The sequence below is a fragment of the Pangasianodon hypophthalmus genome, chromosome 2 (genome assembly GCF_027358585.1).
Source record: "Pangasianodon hypophthalmus isolate fPanHyp1 chromosome 2, fPanHyp1.pri, whole genome shotgun sequence".
NCBI classification, from domain to species: Eukaryota; Metazoa; Chordata; class Actinopteri; order Siluriformes; family Pangasiidae; genus Pangasianodon; species Pangasianodon hypophthalmus.
In genome coordinates this window covers 34,002,738-34,020,301 of record NC_069711.1, presented here as the reverse complement: position 1 = coordinate 34,020,301, position 17,564 = coordinate 34,002,738, and the positions used below count along the sequence as shown (strand labels likewise).

The 17,564-nt window shown below is 40.1% G+C and overlaps 1 protein-coding gene across 3 annotated transcripts in view; it reads right to left on the bottom strand.

The window, feature by feature from the left end:
• The window catches only part of LOC113523658 (endonuclease V), a 39,733-nt gene that overhangs the window by 9,620 nt on the left and 12,549 nt on the right, over positions 1–17,564 (bottom strand). Inside the window, exon 8 of one of the 3 annotated variants that reach the window (XM_053232060.1) lies at positions 8,570–8,661. In XM_053232060.1, the coding sequence (XP_053088035.1) occupies positions 8,608–8,661 (54 nt within the window). In that variant the 3' untranslated portion in view covers positions 8,570–8,607. Of the gene's footprint in view, positions 1–5,712; positions 8,662–17,564 lie in introns of those variants that run through there. The other 2 variants (XM_053232062.1, XM_053232059.1) reach the window with 2 other exon arrangements.

The following is a 17,564-nucleotide window of genomic DNA, read 5'->3' as shown; positions in this document are numbered from 1 at the left end:
CACAGCTGTATATTTATTAATTTACCTTAAATATTCACACAAAACACTCACCTTTAAGAATTTACTTTTTGCAGTCAAATTTATCTTTCACTGTTTACTAAAATGTAAAACGGTGAATATGAGAGCAATAAACTCTGAATAAGAGCCTAAACAACACCTCTCTCTCTCTCTCTCTCTCTCTCTCACACACACACACACACACACACACACACCAAAGCTCATACAGCTGGAGATTTTAATAAGAGCTCATTGCCTCCATGCCCTCAGGCTTATCGCAGTATGATGGCTTCCCTCAGCGCTCACCGTTGCACCCGGCGCTAATTATCATTCATTAGCGCTGCTAGCAGCAAAACGGGAGCCGTTACATCGAGCTTTCCACACAGCATGACCAGTCTAATACGAAACCTCTAATGATTTCACACTGATTTACTATGCAAGCGCTTTCTACCCGAGAGCTGTGAACACACTGTCATCCTCAAGCACACTGTCTCTCTCTCAATTCATCTCTGAGTCATTCATTGATTCATTTAATGAATCAGGGGAATCAATTTGAAAGCATAAACAAATCAAATGAACAAAACATGCCTGTGTAAAACAAGCACAATTGGTCTGACCTGTTGATATTGCTTCTCTGTGTGGTGAATCAAATGAATCAAATAGTGACTCAATTAAAGGAGTCATTTTAAAGAATCAAATGAATCAAATATTGATTCAGTTAAAAGAATCATTTTAAAGAATCAAATGAATCAATTTAGTTGTAATGCCACTACTAAAGTCGTAATCTCTACTTAAACCTGTTGTGGTGTTGATGTGAAGTTTTAAAACCCTGAATTTAAATGTTAGAAATAACATCTAAAAGTTAATAAAAAAAAAACAGGAAAGAGGAAATAACACTAAGCAGTTGATGGAAACTGATTTTGTTCTCATTTTGTCAATTTTGAACAGAAATGATGATGAGAATGAAACATAAAAAAAAGATTTTGCTGCTGTCTAAATCTGTATATTTTGTTTGGCTGTTTTGTCGGAATCAAAGCTAGGTTTAGAGTCTGATAATTATATCTTCCTGGTTGCATTTTTGGAAATTTATTTAAAATTTGCACAGAAACATGGGAAGAGAGCCAGAGGCCAGAAACACTAATAAAGTGATTTATCTTGGCAGAAAAACAAGAACTTAGCTAATAACGATCTTAATTTTAGTTTTATTGACTCTCACTCGATTTCATCGTTAGCTTTGTATTTTTGTTCAAAATGTATTTTTCCTTTTTTTCAGCCAAATAATTACATCTTTCTTTTCCAGTGTTAGTTAAACTTCACGTTTTTGTCAGTCCAAATCAGGTCTAATAACATATTTTTCATCCTCTGTGTTAATAAACTTATTCAATAAATCATGTACATATTACAAAACTACAGATGTTTACTAAATCACATGAAATCTACTAATAATTCTGAGGCAGCTGAGGTGTTTGTGTCTTTCTGCAACTGATTTGAAAACTTTCATTTTAATGTAATAAACGTGAGGTGCGCTTTCGGCTGGCTGAGATTCTCCGAGCGTTACAGCAACATCAGTTTCAGCAGAAGAACTTCAGGACAAGTTTTCAGCATAAATATAAATATTTCGAGTTGAGATGTGTGAGCAGTGTTGCAGTGTTGGCAAACAGTGTGTGGACACATCCAAACTCCAGCGCCAAAAATAAGCGAAGGTGTGGGTGGATGAACGCGTCCTGGCATTCAGTGAGACGGGAGAAAGACACACGTGAACAAAAAGCAAATCCACGTGTGTGTGTGTGTGTGTGTGTGAGCTCATAAAACTCACACAGGCAAGTCCACGTGCTTCACACACTTCAGTAACAGTGCAAGGAAAAACAACATAAAAAATTCAGTAAACACGACAAACAGCTGATAAAGTTTTAGTGTTTCCTCAGGATGACTTTTATTTCTGCTATTTGGCTGCGATTATATTTAGTTTCAGTATTGACCCATGACAATTTTTATTTTTTGCACTCGACCTTGATGACTTTTAGTTTTTATATTTAGCACTGCTATTTGATCATGACTGTTTATTTTTGGTATTTGACTGTGATGATGTTTTATTTTTTTGGTATTTGACTGTGACAGTGTTTAGTTTTTTGGTATTTGATAATGATCTTTAGTTTTCTTGTATTTGATCATGATGATGTTTAGTTTTTTGGTATTTGATCGTGACAGTGTTTAGTTTTTTTGGTATTTGATCATGATGATGTTTAGTTTTTGGTATTTGATCGTGACAGTGTTTAGTTTTTGGTATTTGATTGTGATAGTGTTTAGTTTTTGGTATTTGATCGTGACAGTGTTTAGTTTTTGGTATTTGATTGTGACAGTGTTTAGTTTTTGGTATTTGATCATGATGATGTTTAGTTTTTGGTATTTGATTGTGACAGTGTTTAGTTTTTTGGTATTTGATCGTGACAGTGTTTAGTTTTTGGTCTTTAATTGTGACAGTGTTTAGTTTTTTGGTATTTGATCGTGACAGTGTTTAGTTTTTTTGGTATTTGATCATGATGATGTTTAGTTTTTGGTATTTGATCGTGACAGTGTTTAGTTTTTTTGGTATTTGATCATGATGATGTTTAGTTTTTGGTATTTGATCGTGACAGTGTTTAGTTTTTGGTATTTGATTGTGATAGTGTTTAGTTTTTGGTATTTGATTGTGATAGTGTTTAGTTTTTGGTATTTGATCGTGACAGTGTTTAGTTTTTGGTATTTGATTGTGATAGTGTTTAGTTTTTGGTATTTGATCGTGACAGTGTTTAGTTTTTTTGGTATTTGATCATGATGATGTTTAGTTTTTGGTATTTGATCGTGACAGTGTTTAGTTTTTTTGGTATTTGATCATGATGATGTTTAGTTTTTGGTATTTGATCGTGACAGTGTTTAGTTTTTGGTATTTGATTGTGATAGTGTTTAGTTTTTGGTATTTGATCGTGACAGTGTTTAGTTTTTGGTATTTGATTGTGATAGTGTTTAGTTTTTTGGTATTTGATTGTGACAGTGTTTAGTTTTTTGGTATTTGATTGTGACAGTGTTTAGTTTTTTGGTATTTGATCGTGACAGTGTTTAGTTTTTGGTATTTGATCATGATGATGTTTAGTTTTTGGTATTTGATTGTGACAGTGTTTAGTTTTTTGGTATTTGATCGTGACAGTGTTTAGTTTTTGGTCTTTAATTGTGACAGTGTTTAGTTTTTTGGTATTTGATCGTGACAGTGTTTAGTTTTTTTGGTATTTGATCATGATGATGTTTAGTTTTTGGTATTTGATCGTGACAGTGTTTAGTTTTTTTGGTATTTGATCATGATGATGTTTAGTTTTTGGTATTTGATCGTGACAGTGTTTAGTTTTTGGTATTTGATTGTGATAGTGTTTAGTTTTTGGTATTTGATCGTGACAGTGTTTAGTTTTTTTGGTATTTGATCATGATGATGTTTAGTTTTTGGTATTTGATCGTGACAGTGTTTAGTTTTTGGTATTTGATTGTGATAGTGTTTAGTTTTTTGGTATTTGATCGTGACAGTGTTTAGTTTTTTTGGTATTTGATCATGATGATGTTTAGTTTTTGGTATTTGATCGTGACAGTGTTTAGTTTTTGGTATTTGATTGTGATAGTGTTTAGTTTTTTGGTATTTGATCGTGACAGTGTTTAGTTTTTTTGGTATTTGATCATGATGATGTTTAGTTTTTTTGGTATTTGATCATGATGATGTTTAGTTTTTGGTATTTGATCGTGACAGTGTTTAGTTTTTGGTATTTGATTGTGATAGTGTTTAGTTTTTGGTATTTGATCGTGACAGTGTTTAGTTTTTGGTATTTGATTGTGATAGTGTTTAGTTTTTTGGTATTTGATCGTGACAGTGTTTAGTTTTTTGGTATTTGATTGTGACAGTGTTTAGTTTTTTGGTATTTGATCGTGACAGTGTTTAGTTTTTTGGTATTTGATCGTGACAGTGTTTAGTTTTTGGTATTTGATCATGATGATGTTTAGTTTTTTGGTATTTGATTGTGACAGTGTTTAGTTTTTTGGTATTTGATCATGATGATGTTTAGTTTTTGGTATTTGATCGTGACAGTGTTTAGTTTTTTGGTATTTGATCGTGACAGTGTTTAGTTTTTTGGTATTTGATCGTGATGATCTTTAGTTTTGGTGATTCACTGTAATGATGTAGAGATTTTTTGTATTTGCTCTTGTTGATGCTTAGTTTTATTATTTGACTGTAATTGTGTTTACTGTACTTGCTTGTGGTGTTAACTTTTAGTTTAGTTTTTGTTATTTTATCAGGATGATGTTTAGTTTTGGGTAAAAATGATCTTGCTGCTTAAGTGAATTAAGACATGACTGTGCTACGCTACTTAATGCCACTTCTTAGTGTTAAACCTGACATATGCTCACAGTGCATTGTGGGAAAAAACACATAATTACTGACTCTCAGGAAGCATTTTGGTATTTGAGGATTCTTTAGGTGGCTCACATTCAAGCAGAAGATTTTACTAGATCCAGTTTGTAGAGTTTGGAACAGATCCTGTTAAACCCTGCTGTAAAGCGTATGTCTTCTCAGTCCCAACTCGCAACCCAACACGGGAGATTCGCTTGGAGATTTAACCCAGATGGTCGAAAAATAAATAAACAAATAAAAAAAACCCACATGATATCATTTTCTCATGCTCTAGTTAAAAGTGGAAAAGGAAAACAGATTCAAGTAGGAAATTACACTAGTGGATTTGAGGCCTGTATAAAAATCCAGAATTTTCTTTTTTTTTTTTTTTTTTTAAAGAGCGGTTTTAAAATGATCTTGTTTGTGTAACAGACAGTTTGCCAACGTCAACAACATCCGATAACATTTGATAACGTGCGTCAAAGCACGAAGGCATAACGGCTACAAAAATGTACATGTTCTTATACAAAAGTGTTTAAGTTTCCATACTGAGAGATCAAAAATATCATCACTGCTGTGTTTGGTCGCATTATATTCAGCATGAACGTGCCTTCAGACTGCGATGAAGACGCCCTTTGAATGGCCAAGTCAAGGTGACTTCAGATGTGTTATAATATTGCAGATGTTTCTCCAGCCATCTGAGGTTCTTCATCAGTTCTACCTACAGCTTCACACCTTTTATATCCTACCACTCATCAAGGTGACATGACACGTGAGCAGATAAGCAGGGGATTAAACCTCAGGCTTCCAGAGGACTCGTTACGATATTTAACAATACCACTGAATCTGATACGATTTCGATTCGTACGGAAATGTTTCAATATTTGATGATACCACTTTCAGTCATTACATTTTAAAATCAGTGTATCGATGAAACCCCCTCCCCCTTTATTCAGAGATGGTTTAGTCCAGTTGGACAAGTCACACCTCATGACAGTCCATCATTCAGGTGCTTGGCTGCAGATTTTAACTCACAAATCTACAGTGTGTATATGAATGATGCAGAGTTGTTGTGTGTGTGTGTTTGTGTGTGTGTGTGTTTGTGTGTGTACTGTAACTGACAAACTGTGAATCATATTTATGATAAACCAGAAAAACACTAGCATGTGAAACCAACACACGCCAGATTGTGCCAGGGGTTTATGCCAAGGGGTGTGCAGGTGTGCGAGCTATATATATATATATATACATATATATATATATATACACACACACACACACACACACACACACACACACTTTCTATCTGCAAGATGTCTCGCTGGAATTTGACATGTTTCATTTTCAGCATTCATGCCGAGACAGCAGCTGTATGCAGAATGGTAAACAGGTAAAGCTGATCACCTGTGTGTGTGTGTGTGTGTGTGTCTGTAGACATATTACATCTTGAGAAATACTGTTTATTCAGAAGCTATTCCGCTTGATCTATTCTAGTGTATGCATGTCCAGCAGCTGTAATTCTGTTGATTTGAATAATTAGACCTGTGTGTGTGTGTGTGTGTGTGTGTGTGTGTTCTCTCTAACCAGTGTAAGTAAATGCCTGTAGAGACTAAGTGATGCTCTGGATGCCGGATTGTGACAGTGCACAGCAGACGATGATCAAATAGCAGCTGCAGGGACATCAATTCCCTTTCTGTCTAACACACACACACACACACACACACACACACACACACACACACACACACACACACACACACACACACACGCTCCTGGCCACTGGTCATATATTTGGCAGCCACTTCAAACAGAAAGTGAGCACGGCGTCTCCTCATTCCGGCTCTGTCACTGTCCTCAATCATTTTATCATATTCATCACAGTGATAACACACACACACACACACACACACACACACACACACACATACACACACACAACTACTGTATTGAGAGACAGACAGCTAGATCTATCAATAAAGATATTTCATTTTGATTTTGACAGATTTATATGCAGACAGACAGACAGACAGACAGACAGAAAAGCAAACAGAGAGACAGTCCGGGAGACAGACGGATAGATAAACAGACAGACAGGCTGACAAACTGATATAACAAACAGACAGATGAACAGACAAACAGTTCGACACACAGGTGAACACACACACAGACAGATGAATGGACAGACAATCAGACAGACAGATGAACACACAGACAGAAAGGAGAACAAACAGACAGACAGATGAAAAGATACACAGCCTGACAGACAGACAGATGAATGTACAGATAGACAGAACGATGAACGGACAGACAATCAGACAGACAGATGAACACACAGACAGAAAGGAGAACAAACAGACAGACAGATACGCAGTCTGACAGACAGACGGATGAATGTACAGATAGACAGAACGATGGACGGACAGACCCACAGACGAACAAACAGACAGTATGACAGGCAGGCAGATATGATGAATACAAGACGAATACACTGACAGACAGATAGAGAGATAGACAGACAGTCACCCTGCTCTCACTTTGTGTGTGTTTTTAGAAATGCAATAAAGTCAGTTACACAATGAGGAAATTACAAACAGGATGCTATGAACTGTGTGTGTGTGTGTGTGTGTGTGTGTGTGTGTGTGGGTGTGATTAGATTACTCCTGTCAGAAGTGTTTGTGAATGCTGTTGTCTCAGCTGAAAAGTTTTTATGCATACTTCAGATTTAGCAAAGGAACTTCATTTATTACACACACACACGCACACGCACACACACATACTCATACGCATACACAAACTAGAAAAACAGAAAGGAAGAAAGAAAGAAAGAAAGACAGGGAGCAAGAGAGAGAGACAGAAAAAGACAGGTTGAAAGAGAGAGACAGAAAGAGACAGAAAAAGAGAGAAAGATAGAGAAAGAGAGCGAGAGACAGAAAGACAGAGGAAGAGATGAGTGTGTGATGTCGTGTCCCAGTAAGATGACGGTGTTATGATGTGACACTGCTGTCTCTTCTGTTCAGTTTTGACAGACTGACTCTCTCTCTCTCTCTCTCTCTCGCTCTCTCTCTCTCTCTCTCTCTCACACACAGACACATATTCGTGTACTGGAGGCTTTTTTAATTCAAACACTAACTTTTAAAAATGTGTCTGTTGTAAACAACTTTTTTTTTTTAGTTTTATGGACACTCAAAGCTAAATCAAATCACGGTGGACAGAAGAGAAGTGTGTGATTTGGGACATATCCCCGGGGCGTGACCTGTGTGTGTGTGTGTGTGTGTGTGTGTACACAGAAAGTCAGAGTAAGAGATTTTGTAATAAAACTCCTCAGCTGTATAAAAAGGTCAGATGAAGGATAAATGTGTAGCAAGAGAGGAAGAGTGTGTGAGTGAATGAGAAGAGACGGCGCTACGCTTTGATCCCTCATCAAAAGTCGAGTCCACACACACACACACACACACACACACACACACACACACACACACACACACACACACACACACACATAGAGAGATGAAGGGAAACCCAGGTGATGGTAATGATCTGCTGTGTGATCTCAGAGTTAGTGCGTTCTCACGGGACTGACAGAATCATCATCACACACCCTCTCTCTCTCTCTCTCTCTTGCTCTCTCTCTCTCTCTCTCTCTTTCTCCAACTTTCTCTCTTACTTTCTCTCACTTTCTCTCTCTTTCTCTCTCTCTCTCTCACTTTCTCTCTCTCTTTCTCCAACTCTCTCTCTCTCTCTCTCTCTCTCTCTCCAATAAAACTACAAATACTCATGACAAGGTGTGTGTTGGTGTTGTGTGTGTGTGTGTGTGTAATTTTGCTTATGGTTAACAGACTCAATATTTTATTACAGTTAAACAGTATTTGTTTATAGAGTACAGAGAGATAGACTCATACTTTAGAGATGTTCGTGGTGTGTGTGTGTGTGTCTGTGTATGTGTGTGTGCATGAGGGTAAATGATGTCTCACGCCGCACAGTGGTGTGTGTGAGTATCTCATCAATCCTCCCTGATCAGTGCAGTGCAAAGTGTGTGGGGAGTGTTAATGGACTTCGCCGTGTGTGTGTGTGTGTGTATGTGAGATGGATGAGCATTGTTACACTCTGAGCTGCTTTTCTACCACACACATGAAACTCAGACAGAACAGATGGTTTCACACTCACCTGTGTGTGTGTGTGTGTGTGTGTGTGTGTGTGTGTGTTTAGCTGGGCGAGGGAAAGTGTGTTCGCAGGTATTCTCTCGAGCGCAGATCCGCCTGGAACACACAGAGACCACACAATGTAAACATTATGACTGATATCATCTCCAAACACACACACACACACACACACACACACACACAGCTGAATTATGGATTCTGATTGGTCAGAAGGTGTTGATTAATGTTCTATAACAGCAGCTTGTTATCTCGTTTCTATAGTAACAGCTCATTCACAGGGACTTGTACAGGATAGGGGGTGCCAATACTTTGTGCAGTGCAGCAGATAGCCCACGGTCTGTGATTGTACACACACACACACACACACACACACACACACACACAGCAGCCTGTGTGTATCTGATAAAGCGTATACATTTATTCACGCCACCTATCGAACCTTTAAAGGCTGAACGCAAACGTGTTAGTGCTTGATGAGTAAAGTTCACACTTTACAGAAGGGATGATGAAGCTTGTTGGTCTTACATAACTCACACACACACACACACACACACACACACACACAGAGCTAAACATCGCTGTGTGAGTTAGCAGGTTTGGAAAGACGCCTCACGAATCTGCTCGGAGCTTTTCAGCGGGCGTTCGGCCATCTTTTGTCCTGCGAGGTGTTACTGACTCACAGAGAGCGCATGTGTGTGTGTGTGTGTGTGTGTCAAAGTGAGAGAGAAGGAGGGAGGTTTGTGACTCAGCACCATCACACGGTCAGAAAGTGAGCACATCTTTTACTTCACTCTGATACTTTACATTAAATCTCCTTTATTCCTGTTTATTTATACAGCAGGACCCCTGGATCTGCGGGGGATGGGCTCCACGCCCCCAGCGGATGCCTGGAACCGCGGGCAGCAGCAAACACTATATACTATATATAAAAAAAAACGGCAGGGCAGCGTATACAGCGTGGATTTCATCACTTTACTCATCCGTGGTTAAGTGAAACAGCGGTAACTGAAACAGAGGATATGGGGATTTTACTGTTTGTTTACTTTTTTGCTCAACAAAATTGTTTTTGTTGTTCTTTTGTTGCTATTTTCTGCACGCACTGTAAAATACTTTGTTATGTCTGCTGCATTTCAAACTTCTTTTTCTTCTTCTTCTTATTGTTAAATAATAATAATAATAATAATAATAATAATAATAATAATAATAATAATAATGCACCTCTCCATATACTAAAGGCATTCTTGAGCTGACTTTGAGCTATAGAGACAGACAGAATGATAAACAGAGAGACAGAAAGACTGATAGACAGAAAAACAGACAGACTGATAGACAGAAAAACAGACAGAAAGCCAGAGAGACAGACTGATAGACAGAAAGACAGAAAGACAGACTGATAGACAGAAAGCAAGAGAGACAGACTGATAGACAGAAAGACAGACAGACAGACTGACTGATAGACAGAAAGAGAGACAGAAAGACAGACTGATAGACAGAAAAACAGACAGACTGATAGACAGAAAGACAGACAGAAAGCCAGAGAGACAGAAAGACAGACAGAAAGCCAGAGAGACAGACTGATAGGCAGAAAGAGAGACAGACTGATAGACAGAAAGCCAGAGAGACAGACTGATAGACAGAAAGAGAGACAGACTGATAGACAGAAAGCCAGAGAGACAGACGGATAGACAGAAAGCCAGAGAGACAGACTGATAGACAGAAAGCCAGAGAGACAGACGGATAGACAGAAAGCCAGAGAGACAGACGGATAGACAGAAAGCCAGAGAGACAGACTGATAGACAGAAAGCCAGAGAGACAGACTGATAGACAGAAAGCGAGAGAGACAGACTGATAGACAGAAAGAGAGAGAGACAGACTGATAGACAGAAAGCCAGAGAGACAGACTGATAGACAGAAAGCCAGAGAGACAGACTGATAGACAGAAAGAGAGACAGACTGATAGACAGAAAGAGAGAGAGACAGACTGATAGACAGAAAGAGAGAGAGACAGACTGATAGACAGAAAGCCAGAGAGACAGACGGATAGACAGAAAGCCAGAGAGACAGACTGATAGACAGAAAGCCAGAGAGACAGACGGATAGACAGAAAGCCAGAGAGACAGACGGATAGACAGAAAGACAGAGAGACAGACGGATAGACAGAAAGACAGACAGACAGACTGATAGACAGAAAAACAGACAGACTGATAGACAGAAAGACAGAGAGACAGAAAGACAGACAGAAAGCCAGAGAGACAGACTGATAGACAGAAAGCCAGAGAGACAGACGGATAGACAGAAAGCCAGAGAGACAGACTGATAGACAGAAAGCCAGAGAGACAGACGGATAGACAGAAAGCCAGAGAGACAGACGGATAGACAGAAAGCCAGAGAGACAGACTGATAGACAGAAAGAGAGAGAGACAGACTGATAGACAGAAAGAGAGAGACAGACTGATAGACAGAAAGCCAGAGAGACAGACGGATAGACAGAAAGCCAGAGAGACAGACTGATAGACAGAAAGCGAGTGAGACAGACTGATAGACAGAAAGCCAGAGAGACAGACGGATAGACAGAAAGCGAGAGAGACAGACGGATAGACAGAAAGCCAGAGAGACAGACGGATAGACAGAAAGCCAGAGAGACAGACGGATAGACAGAAAGCCAGAGAGACAGACTGATAGACAGAAAGCCAGAGAGACAGACTGATAGACAGAAAGCGAGAGAGACAGACTGATAGACAGAAAGAGAGAGAGACAGACTGATAGACAGAAAGCCAGAGAGACAGACTGATAGACAGAAAGCCAGAGAGACAGACTGATAGACAGAAAGAGAGACAGACTGATAGACAGAAAGAGAGAGAGACAGACTGATAGACAGAAAGAGAGAGAGACAGACTGATAGACAGAAAGCCAGAGAGACAGACGGATAGACAGAAAGCCAGAGAGACAGACTGATAGACAGAAAGCCAGAGAGACAGACGGATAGACAGAAAGCCAGAGAGACAGACGGATAGACAGAAAGCCAGACAGAAGACTGATAGACAGGCAAATTTCTCGCTTTATAATCGAGAGGGAAGGAAGTAAACACAGTGATAATAAGAAATCGAACAACAAGATGAAGTTTTAAACACATATTTGAAATCATTATTAAAATGTGGCAAAAAGCATAAGACAGAAAACGTTGAGGACTGAAAATGTGGGGGACTCATCTGAGAAATCATATTTTGACAATTTTATTGAAAAAACTATATTATGATACTATAATAAGCGATAATAGAGTGTGTGTGTGTGTGTGTGTGTGAGCAGATGAGCTCTTCGTTGAGTGTGTGTATGTGTGCGTCTTTGTGTCAGTGAGCATTTCTTTGAGTGTTTTTGTCTTTGTGTTGATGATCTTTTCTCCAAGTGTGTGTGTGTGTGTGTGTGTGTGTGTGTGTGTGACAGCAGTGTCCACAGGAAACCGTCCCACAGCCAAACTATGACTAATAACACCAGCATGCTCTGAAAATTAGGCACCACCTGTCGCACTGTTCTCCTTTTAAACCTGCCCCCCACTGCCCAACCTCTCTCTCTCTCTCTCTCTCTCTCTCTCACACACACACACACACACACACACACACACACACACACACACACAGAGCAACTCAGGAAGGAAAAGAAAAGGCAGTGTAGAGCTAAAGAAAGCTGAGAGCGTGGGTATAAAAGTTAAGGGATAAAAATCTTAGAAAACAATCTGAGATGCACTTCATGTGTGTGTGTGTGTGTGTGTGAGTGTGTGTGTGTGTGTGTGTGTGTCCATAGCCTGGCTCTCAGAGGTTGGTGTGGGAGGGAATGAGAGGAGAGGAAAGAGAAGATGAAGAAAATGAAGAGAGAGTGGGAGAGAGAGAAGACAGCAGAGAGGTAGTTGAGAAACGTGGTTTGTGTTAAAATGTGGCGTGATATTTGTCGCTCGTCTCCATCACAGCGTGAACTCTTCATCACGAGGCTCGGCGAGAGCCTTTTAATGGTGACAAGCGTCCTAAAACAAAGCCAGGGACAATTTCAAGTGCAAACTTTGTGAAACAAAACAAAAATACAAAGAGACACTTCTACTATGTGCCCAAATTTCAAATCTTGCCCTATTAGGCATTTAGTGTTGAGGGCTTCAGGGTGTCTCGCAGTCTTTGAGATGTCGGAGGGGAGTTTAGGGTGTTTTGAGAGCTTTAGGGTGTGTGGGAGGGTGTGTTAAGGAGACGTTTGATGGAGGATTTGGTTGCTGTGGAAGAACTTTATGGTGATTTATGGAGGTTTTCAGGTGTTTTATGGAGGCTTTAATGTGATTTATAGAGGCTTTAGGGTGTTTTATGGAGGCTTCAGGGTGTTGGGGAAGAGCTTTAAGGTGTTTTATGGAGTTTTTAGGGTGTTTGATGGGGGACTTAGGTATTGGGGAAGGGCTTTAAGGTGTTTTATGGAGGTTTTAGGGTGTTTGATGGAGACCTTAACATGCTTTATGGAGGCTTTAGGGTAGTGGGGAAGGGCTTTAAGGTGTTTTATGGAGGTTTAGGGTGTTTGATGGGGGATTTAGGTATTGGGGAAGGGCTTTAAGGTGTTTTATGGAATTTTTAGGGTGTTTGATGGGGGATTTAGGTATTGGGGAAGGGCTTTAAGGTGTTTTATGGAGGTTTTAGGGTGTTTTATGGAGGTTTTAAGGTGTTTTATGGAGACCGTAACATGCTTTATGGAGGCTTTAGGGTGTTGAGGAAGGGCTTTCAGCTGTTTTATGGAGTTTTTAGGGTGTTTGATGGGAGATTTAGGTATTGGGGAAGGGCTTTAAGGTGTTTTATGGAGGTTTTAGGTGTTTTATGGAGGTTTTAAGGTGTTTTATGGAGACCTTCACATGCTTTATGGAGGCTTTAGGGTGTTGAGGAAGGGCTTTAAGGTGTTTTATGGAGATTTTAGGGTGCTTTAAGGAGGCTTTAGGGTAGTGGGGAAGAGCTTTAAGGTGTTTTATGGACTTTTTAGGGTGTTTTATGGAGGCTTTAGGGGGTTTGATGGAGGATTTAGGTACTGGGGAAGGACTTTAAGGTGTTTTAGGGAGGTTTTAGGGTGTTTTATGGAGGCCTTAACATGCTTTATTGAAGCTTTAGGGTGGTTTATATGGGCTCTAATATGTCTTATAGAGATTTTAGTGTTTTTTTTTTTTTTTTTTTAATAGTGGCTTTAGGCTGTTGGCAAATGGCTTTAGGGTGGAGGTTTTTTCATGGAGGTTTTAGGCTGTTTTATGGAGGCCATAAAATGCTTTATGGAGGCTTTTTGGTGTTTTATGGAGGCTTTAGGGTGGTGGGGAAGGGCTTTAAGCTGTTTTATAGAGTGTTTGGGGTGTTTTATGGAGGCTTTATGGTGTTTATTTCGGGGCTTTAGGTTGTTTTTGAAGGCTTTACAGTATTTTGTGGAAGTTTTTTTGGAAGGATTTAGGGTGCTTTATGGAGGCTTTAGGGTGTTGTTTGTGGGCTTTAGGGTGTTGAGGGGCTTATAAGCTGTACTTCAGATGCTTTAGGGTGTTGGAGAAGGGTGTTTGTGGAGGATTTAAGGTGTTGTACAGGGCTTTAGGGTGTTGAGAACACTTACTGAGCATTGGAGGAAGCTATAAGATTAGAGATGATAGTTCAAATACTCGGCTAACTCCATCTGCAAAATGAAATATACATTACGCTTCCTGTTATTTCCGGCACACTCTCTGGAAGAAGCTTTTAGGATAATAGTTTGTGTGCGTGTATGTGTGTGTGTGTGTGTGTGTGTGTGCATGCATTAAAAGCAGAGGGTTTTCTCAATGCACCCACAATCCCACTGAGACTCCCACTCAAGCACTCCTTCTTTCTCTCTCTCACTTTGTCTTTCTTCCTCTCTCTTATCTCCCTCATTCATCTCTCTCTCTCTCTCTCTCCCTCCCACTGTCCCTCCATCTGTCCCCCATTTTCTCTCTCAATTTGTCTTTTCCTGCTTTTCTCTTCCTCGCCCTCTCACCATGCACAGAAACTTAGGGCAGATCCTCATCATCGCACAGCAATTTTTACACAGGGTCACTGCATAACCTTGCACAAGCACTGCCACTTCGCTTATGACTGTTTTAAGCCTGCCAATCTGTAATATAGTTCATACAGCTAATCTGTACTGGAATCTTAGTCTATAAATAACTTGGAGAGCTATTTATATGTATATTTGTATTCTCTCTTATTTGTGATATTAATAAATGATCAAATAAATTATCTTATTTGTAAGTTTATTGTGCATTTTTGAAGTCTTGTGAACTGTTAAGTCTTAGTCCTCCAAGTTGCTCTTGTTCTTCCCCTTGGGGATCAATAAAGTACTCTCTATTAGCATGAACAGGTTCAGTTACACACAGAAACATCCTACACCAGCACATTTATTAATAGTCACTTATTCTAATTTATTAAGATTAATCATTTAATTATTTGCACCCATATGAAGAACTAAAATTTGAAACATCAGACTATATTTATACTAAATGGCTGCTCTACATATGGGAAGGGAAGGAGCCACAGGATGGTCTTATAGTTTACACTTTGCTAAAATCCTGCAGCACCAAATGAGAACTATGTTATATTGCACATTCAAAACCTGAGTTCAGGTTTTTCAACCACACCCATTTCTAAAAGGTGTATAAAATCAAGCACATAGGCATGCAGTCTCCATAGACAAACACGAGCAGTAGAATGGGTCGTACCAAAGAGCTCAGTGACTTTAAACATGACACTGTCACAGGATGCCACCTCTGCCAGATGTCAGTTGGTGAAATTTCTGCCCTGCTAGATCTGCTTCTGTCAGCTGTAAGTATAATTATTGTGAAGTGGAACCATTTAGAAGCAACAACAGCTCAGCCACAAAGAAGTAGACCATGCAAACTCTCAGAGCGGGACTGCTGAGTGCTGAAGAAGAAAAAAAATTGCCTATCCTCTGATGCATTACTCACTACACTGCTCCAGACCACATCTGGAAGCAACATCAGCACAAGAACTGTGCTTTGGGAGCTTCATGAATGAGTTTCCATGGCCAAGCAGCTGCACACATGCCTAAGATCACTATGTGCAATGCTGTTGGCTGGAGTGGCACAAAGCACCTTTCTGGAGCTCTGGAGCAGTGGAAATGTGTTCTCTGGAATGATGAATCACGCTTCACTATCTGGCAGTCTGATGGATGAATCTGGGTTTGGAGGATGCCAGGAAAAAGCTACCTACCGGAATGCAGAGTGCCAATACTAAAGTGTGGTGGATCAGGGATAGTGGTCTGAGGCTGTTTTTCAGGGTTTGGGCCCCTTAGTTCCAGTGAAGTGGAATGTTAATGCTATAGAAATGACATTTCAGACTGCTGTATGCTTCCAACTTTGTGGCAACAGTCTGTGGAAGGCAGAATCCTGTTCCAACATGACTTTGCATCAAGCAAGGTCCATAAAGAAATAATTGGAGAAGTTTGGTGTGGAGGAACTCCAGTGACCTGCACAAAGCCCTGACCTCAAACCCACTGAACTGCTTTAGGATGAATTGGAACGTTGATTGCGAGCCAGGCCTTCTTGCCCAACATCAGTGCCCAACCTCACTAATGGTCTTGTGCCTGAATGTACAAATCCCCACAGCCACGCTCCAAAATCTTGTAGAAAGCCTTCCCAGAAGAGCGCAGGCTGTTATAGCTACAAGGGATGATGGGGGATACTCAATACACCGATCAGGCATAACATTAAAACCACTGACGTGACAGGAATAGCATGTCACTCTCACCGCTAAAAGAGCCTACAATGGTAACATGAGCACCAGGACTGGACCATGGAGAAGAACAGAAGAAGGTGGCCTGCTGATGAATCATATTTTCTTGAAGAGATGGCACCAGGATGCACTATGTAAAGAAGGCAAGCCAGGAGAGGCAGTGTGATGCTCTGGACAAACTTCTGCTGGGAAACCTTGGGTCCTGGCATTCACATAGATGTAACTTTGACGCATACCACCTACCTAAACATTTTTGCAGACCAAGTACACCCCTTCATGGCAACGGTATTCCCTAATGGCAGTGGCCTCTTTCAGCAGGATAATGTGCCCTGCCGCACTGCAAAAATGTTCAGGTATGCTTTGAGGACCATGACAAAGAGTTCAAGGTTTTGACTTGGCCTCCAAATTCCCCAGATCTCAATCTGATTGAGCATCTGTGGGATGTGCTGGACAAACAAGATCTATCCACAGAGGCCCCACCTTGCAACTTATAGAACTTAAAGGATCTGCTGTTAACGTCTTGGTGCCAGATACCACAACACACCTTCAGAGGTCTTGTGGAGTCCATGCTTTGAAAGGTCAAAGCTGTTCTGGTGGCACGAGAGGGACCTACACAATATTAGGCAGATGGTTTTAATGTTATGACTGATCCGTGAATATCGAGTGTACAACAGAGTGTATAATATATAGTACACCATTATGAACTCTTAGACCTAGCCAAGGTGCATTCATTTATAGGAAGGCATCAAAATCAATTTAAAGCATTAAACCGAAAGCAGTCATGAAATCGCTGCAGTGCCGGAGTTCTTGGCCGTCCTTGACTTCCTGGCCTCAGTTACTGGAACGTCACGGCTTTTTCTGCTGCAGTGTTCGTCACTCTGAGGTCTCTTCTGTGATGAGTCATATCAGGTTGAACACTTTTTTGGAGGTAATTTGTTTTCTACCAAAGTTCACACATAGGCAACAGACATAAACATACACTACACTACACACACACACACAAACACACACACTCCATGTCTATAATACCTCATGCTAACCATACAGGGTGTGTCTGAAATGTAAAAAAATGCTGCAGGAAGGCTCAGAGTAATGTCCAAATCTCCAAATTGAATGCTTGCATACCAACCTAAGGTCTTCTAAGGTACACATATCTTTCATCATCCCACACTTCCTATAATACTCTGTCACATATTTACAATTGTTTTTAAAGGTAGTCACAGATCATCATCCTATGCTCCCCA